Raw genomic sequence first — 6,982 nt, 5'->3', positions numbered from 1 at the left:
CCAAAAAAAAAACTATCACAACCTCTAAACAGCAAAATAATAATAATAATAATAATGAGTGCTGATATATGATATATCCCTTCTAGCCAATGTTTAAACTCTAATAGTTTGATCTAGTTTGTAAACTCCAACTTAATCTCCCTTTATCACTTTTCCCCTCTTCCTTCATCTCCCTTTTCCACTTCAAATTAGTCACCAAGTTTCTTAATCTCCATTCAATTATAACATCTCTTTGCTGATAACCGCATATGGTCTCAAAACTTATGTTTTTAGTATTTCATTTATATATTAAAATACATAAATATATTAATTATTTGTCGTGTCTAAGCCGTGTCGGATCTTAGATTTTTTGGATTTTTCGTGTCGGGGTGTCGCGCTGTGTCGTGTAGCCGTGTTAGTGTTCGTGTACGTGCAACATAGTAATAAACATTGCTTAATTAACTACGGTGACATCCTCCAAACTGGCATTTAAGAACACCAAGCTATCATCTACAAAAAGCATATGTGTTATATCCGACAGTCCATTCCCCACACTTATACCATGAATTTGACCGTCTCGACTTGCTCTTTGAGATAAATTGGACAACCCTTTCAGAACATAAGAGGAAGAGGAAAGAAGATAGAGGATCCCCTTGGCGAAATCCACGAGAAGGTGAGAAATTCCCCAAAGCTTGTCCTTGCCAAAGCACAGAAAATCTCACGGACCAGATGCAACGCATGATGAGATCAACCCACTGATTGTCAAACCCCAGTTTCAACATCATTTTCTCTAGGAAACCCCACTTGACCTGGTCATACGCTTTGCTAATGTCCAACTTGAGCACCATCTTAGGAACACTTGGGATTTTTTTTTGAAAGATAGGTCGTCCATTAATAAAGCTCAGTGAAAGAGCCGTTAGAAAACGTCATTATGCAGAACAACTATTCTGGTACGCTCCTCACACAAAACATACCAAAAAGATTATCAATACTTGGGTTTTTGTTGGCCCGAATCGTGTGAAACTAGTTCAAAGGTAGTAATCACGTTGTCATGAATTTGTCGCCCCTTGACAAAAGCACTTTGAAAAGGAGATATGATTTGCAACATCATGCTCTTTAGTCAATTCATAATAGACTTGAAAATTAATTTATACACCACTTTGCACAATGATATTGGCCTGAAGTCGGTAACACTACAAGGGTATTCCCTTTTGGGATAAGAGCAATCAAAGTCTTTGGTTCACTGCTCTCATTGTCTTCTAGGTCGGACTCCTTAGAGTTCACATTGGAGGGTACAAAATCTCAAAGAATAATAGCTTCTTCTATGGGGTTCCTAATCTCACAAACAATGATGCATCTGGGAGCGTTCGTTTCAAGCTGTGCTGGTCGGGGGAGGGGCTCGGAGATCCTGATATGTGGCGGTCTCGATTAGTTTTACGTTCCCTTGGTTCATGGTTGGTCGTTGGTGGTGGCGGTTGTGAAGGTGGAGGGCTGGCTAAGACAGTTGGCAAGTTTCTGAGCTCGCTATGTCCCGACGCTGACGCGGGAGGTTCAGTCGCGGTTCACAAAAACGGTGGGGAGCTCGGTGGCAGCGACGTTGTCCTAGATGGAGTGTCATTAGGTGCCCATATAGTTTGGTTGTAGGCTTATTGGGACTTGCTGCCATGGGCTTTGGAAGTACGCTTCAATTATGCTGTGCTGATGGGTGCACGACATAAGCCAAAGATCCGGGTACCAGAGATGATGCCGACGACCATGGCGGTGATGAAGGAACCCGGGAAAACCTTCTCTACGTAGGAAGGTTCCAAGATGGTCGTTTTTACAGGTTTAGAGCATGCCATTCCTGTGGCTATTGCTAAACTTTGTTTATGTTCTTTTAACTTTGGTTTTTGTTCTTGTTTGGTTAAACTCCATAATAGTTTAATTTAGATTGCTCTCGAGCTATCTAACATGATTTTTTCTATCGTTACCCTATCGAGTAAGTCATGTTATAACTGTTATTTTTCGTCTGAATATAAAAGGGTTCAAGTCCATGTTTAAAAAAAAAAAATAACAAAGTGTAAATATGCCGGGTAAAAACCAAAAAAGAAAAAAAAGAAAAACTAAATAAATAAATAAAAAGGAAATGAATCTGACTCGAGCACAATCAGAAAGCCTAAACAGCCTCTAAAACCCCCCATAGCGTTGTAGCCGTTATTCCAATTCCCGCGCACTCCAAATCCTTGTTGCGATTCGCAGAAGTAGATAAGAGAGATATGCTGAGAGCCAAGAGCTTGACCAAAGTGGCGGTGCCGCCTTCTCTTATAGACCATCCTTCTCCGGCTAACCTCCAATCCACTCGCCTCGCTCTCCATGTATATATTTCTTACTCTCCACTTCTTCCCAAACCCTAACCCTAACGGCTTTTGGCTTGTCTGATGCTCAATTCAATTCTTTGTCAGGTCAGCCAGGACGGCTCTTCTTGCTGGGTCTACATCGCCTCCGGTTGCCAAATTTACAAGCTCCAGGTACATCTCTCTCTCTCTCTATTTCTTTCACATTCGATTCAATTTTACGAAATTGATGCATGTTAAAGTTAAGCTTGGATTGTGTCTCAGTTCATGCTTAATTGATTAAGTGTTTTTTTGTTGTATTACCGAATGAAAACTACACCGATTACTGGGTCTATGTGATTTTGCTGGTCTTCGATTCACTGAGACTTTTAACAAATCGAAGGAAACATGAATTAGATTAGCTATGTTCGAGTGCGAAATGTTTCCTTTATCATTGAATTTGAACCGTCTACAATAGAAAAACAAGATTATAGCTTAGAAAACTAGAATGGATAATGCTTGAGCATTTGTCAAAATCAAAATGTATTTGTGATATACTCTACTGATGTTAATGGTCCGAGTGTATGGTGGAAAAGCTAGGATCTTGTTTAGTCTTTTCTTTCTGTGTCTTTTTCATTTTTGGTTTATAAATTAAGGTTGCGTTGGACGATTCTCTGGTCAGTGAAGGGAAAGATAGCCTTCTGATTCCTGTTCACAGGCAGGTATGTGATCTAATGAAATGAATCATGGCTGTTTGCTAATTGGTACATTTTCTGTTAATTCTGTTATCATCAATGCTCTGATTTCTTGAAGGTTATGAACTCATTTATGGTTAATCGGTGCCCGCATCGTTCAGAAATACAGAGTATTGTGCTTGCTGAAACTGAGAGTGAGTGTATTCTGGACTCATTTATCGTTTACATTTTGAAGATTATCTTTATCACATGTCTTATTGTTTTCCATACCATCAGTGTCAATTATTGGGTGCTAGGGCTTGTTTACGTCTTATGCAGTAGAGAGCATGGAGGGTGCACGGTACATTCCCAAAGTATGGTATGAAGGGAAATAGGATTGTTGGAAGATAGAAGTGAACTGTACCATGCCCAAATATAGATGTGAATTAATAGGAATAAGTATTAGGGACAGTAAAATTGATGATGTGAGAGAAATTGAGTAAAGGTAAAACCGGCAAGAAGGGAAACATGCAAATCTAAGGGGCATTCTGTACTTTCTTCTCATCTCAGTTGAAGGAAGACCAGAAATAGTTTTTCACTGAATTAGGTTTTAGGAATGTACCATCAAACTCCAAATTTAATGACAGTGTCCCCAACATGTTTTATCATAATTCACAAAAGTCTTTTAATGCAGGAGATTTGATTTAGAAGCTGATATAACATTTCAGATAATGTAGAGATTTCTTAAGAAATTGCATGGAAATCATTCAGAATGGTATTTGATATGTATGTAATTTACTAGCAGTTCAGTATCTGTCTTTTCGACAAAAAGCTTATTGTTTTGGATACAAAATGCAGGCACTGGCTATTCAATGTTGGGAACTGTGGATTCTTATGGTCACCTTATTGTAACTAAACTAGACACTGATGGTAAAGGTACACGTTTTCTTTTAGATTTTTTTTTTTGTGCTATCCTTGTTCTGGATAATGTGGAGACTTAGCAGAATTTATGTAAATAAATAGAAAGGATAACGACATTGATGGGCTTTTTTCAAATGTTTTCAGGGAGTTGAATTATTTGGAGTCATACTTAACTAAATTTTTGCCTGGAATTTTTGCATATTTTGGAGACAGGTTTTTATTTTTTATTTTTTTTAACTATGAAAACTGTAAAGGTTATTGGGTTTTTTCTAGTTGTCTTTCCTTTCTGCGTTTTCATTTTAAAGTGAAAAAGGACAATGCCAAAATAAATGATACACAGTTCCACACACATCAATTCTTCGTCTTTCTTGTAATCTCTGTTAACTTTGTTGGCTGCCTTGAGGAAGACAACCTTCTTAGTCTAATTTTTCAACCCTTTATTCGTTTAGAGTTAGTATTATTATCATCAATTTCTTTTTACTTTTTTTTATCACCACAAAATACAATTAAAGAGGACAACAGCTCCAGAACAGGGTGAAACAACAGAAAAAACCAGACTAAACCAGTAAACTGCTGAAAAGACATCCCAAATAAATCTAAGACTACAACTGTCTTCCTGTCGAACAAAATATTAGAAAAACTACGATCTGAAATGTACCAAGACAGTAGCCCATAGAGCTAAAAAAAACTTTACTCTATTCCAAAGTTTTGTTAGCGTTGCCTAAACCCCATTGAGATGCTACTAGCAGACCAGTCTGTAAACTAATTTCAAAACTGTACCGAGGATCCTGCTGGTATTTTAAGCAGTAACTAAAGAATTATCATTTGGAATCCTGTTCCCCTAAAAAAAAATCATTTGGAATCCTGCACTATCAACTTAAAGTCAAGTTGCTGGGTGAGGTTTTAGTATACAGTTCTGTTTATATCAAGGGTGTTGTGGGGTTCTGCGAACTGGAAGAAGACTGAAGTAGAAATAAGCCACTCTCTAACTCTTGGCCGGCGGTGTATTAGTTTGCATTTGGGTGCTTTTTATGCAAAGAAAGTTGAAGGATTTTTAAGATTATAGAGGTGCGGGGATTATAGAGCTTTGGGTTAGAGTGAAGCTTTTGGCAGCTTCGTGGGCTTCTGTTTCAGCAGATCAGAAATTCTAGCATATATAATATATTGCTCGACTGTAGAGCAGTAATCTAGGCATATATTCGTTAAGGTGCTTGTCTGCATCTCACTAATAGTATTTTTTTGTTGAATTCTGGTCTATGCTGTTTGTTTCTCTTTGATGTGTCACTTGTCCACTGTTACTATTTATTTATCATTCACTGTGATCAATAAAATTTGTTTCTTATCAAAAAGAAAAAGAAAAAGAAAACGAAAACGAAAAATTTTTTCTCTGCTCTATTATCTTATAATGGAATTAGGTATCATAAAGACTATTAACTACACTAGACTACTCTTGAACAACTCTGGTTCATTTCCCTTTTCTAATTAATATTAATTATCAAACAACGGGCAATTTGAAACCATAAGCAACTATGGTGCAGTAACTACATTTTTCAGGGGAAAAGATCTTCCCATCAAACATCCCTACTCCTGCATAACTACCTAACTTTTTAACCAAATAAAAAAGAAATGAATATCTACCAATTTAGATGTCTTGTCTGGAGCTTGAGTGTCATGCAAACTTGGAGCATGTGGGAGTACTGTAGACAGCTATTAGTAAGCAACCATGCTTTGCCAAATGCATCCGATTGTCTACCCTTGTATTGATTTTACACATTTGATCCATCACCTTAACATCAGCAATATGCATGAATGTCAATAAATTAAGGCATATTGTTTGAAGTTTGTGTTTATCACCCTTTTCCTTTCTGCTCTGTTTTGTGTTTGCCTTTTGAATTGTGGTGGTAACCTATTAAACTTTCAGATGTAGAGAAGCTTAGTTATTCAGTACTGCCTCGAGATTGTGGCCTTGGAGAGAGTGGATGGGCTGGTCTTTGCTTCAATCCAATACAATTGTCCATGGTATGGTTTACTTTTCCTTTTGACACCTCTCTGGTTTTTACACTCTGCACCTGTGAGAAAATCAGCTGAAATATGGAATCGGGACAAAAATGGGAAATATAACATCAAGTGGTCGGTCTTCCATTCTTAAATGAGTATAACAAAATATAAAGACGATTGCTCACACCCACATGTCATGGCTTCTTTAACTAAGTATCAAAGTGAGGCGGCAAATTTACGTGTCAATTGGCAAGACATAAGAAGCATTTCAAGTCCTGCAATTGTGTTAATAGGTTACTTGGGACTTTTTGGTACAGCATGAGATAATGTGTAAAGCACTGTTGGTCTTGTTGGAACACCTTGGAATGTATCAGCAGTGTTGCGATTTGGGTTCAGCACAGATGGGATATTTTGAAAGCAAGTTTGATGTATGGGGAGTTTTACAGGAATTTATAACTAATAGTGAAGCATATGTTTGCTCAGTCCTGAAATATGTGGAAGTTACGGAGGTGGGGTTGTTTAGCCCTATCAGCTTAGTTTCAAGCTTGCTCAAAATTAGTTCAAAAGTTTGTTTCAAGATTTAGGGAAGTGCTGGAAGGTACTATTTCACAAGCTCAAGGGGCATTTATAAAAGAGAGGCATTTAGCAGTGATTTTAATTGAAATTGAGGTTTGAGAAAGTTACAAAAAAGAAAGAAGAAGGATTAGCTTTCACAATTGATTTTGAGAAGGCCGTGACAGTGTTGAAGGAGATTTTTGGCTTTTGTTTTGGAGCATAAGTTTTTGGTGTTAGGAAAATTAGATAAGGGGTGTTTGAATTCAGCTAGCAGTCCAATCTTATGAAAATTAGACAATTATATATCTTCTCTCCCCAGCAATCGATATATATCAGATATATCTGTCATCAAGTCCTGATAAACATCTGTGGTAGCTGGTAGATTGAACCTTTGGCTAAGCAGCTTTCTGTATTGTTTTGCTTGCATATAATTAATATTTCATTTGAAAGCCATATTGCAAACTTGTGGGCAGATTCACCTTCTCCATTGAGTTGGAACTTCAGGTCTCTTAAAAATTTAAATGATCTGGGGGGGGGGGGGGG

At 37.5% G+C, this 6,982-nt stretch overlaps 1 protein-coding gene across 1 annotated transcript in view; it reads left to right on the top strand.

Moving 5' to 3' along the window:
- Positions 1-762: 762 nt before the first annotated feature.
- LOC101312990 overlaps positions 763-6,982 on the top strand; it is an 11,790-nt gene continuing 5,570 nt past the window's right edge. Inside the window, exons 1-7 of the mRNA XM_004292476.1 lie at positions 763-1,804; positions 2,218-2,333; positions 2,421-2,486; positions 2,948-3,013; positions 3,105-3,180; positions 3,824-3,901; positions 5,808-5,905. Coding sequence (XP_004292524.1) covers positions 1,789-1,804; positions 2,218-2,333; positions 2,421-2,486; positions 2,948-3,013; positions 3,105-3,180; positions 3,824-3,901; positions 5,808-5,905 — 516 coding nt within the window. The 5' untranslated portion in view covers positions 763-1,788. The remainder of the gene's footprint in view (positions 1,805-2,217; positions 2,334-2,420; positions 2,487-2,947; positions 3,014-3,104; positions 3,181-3,823; positions 3,902-5,807; positions 5,906-6,982) is intronic.

This window comes from Fragaria vesca, linkage group LG2 (genome assembly GCF_000184155.1).
Source record: "Fragaria vesca subsp. vesca linkage group LG2, FraVesHawaii_1.0, whole genome shotgun sequence".
NCBI lineage: Eukaryota > Viridiplantae > Streptophyta > Magnoliopsida > Rosales > Rosaceae > Fragaria > Fragaria vesca.
Note: the sequence above shows the minus strand (reverse complement) of the source record. Positions and strands in the feature narration are given on the sequence as shown.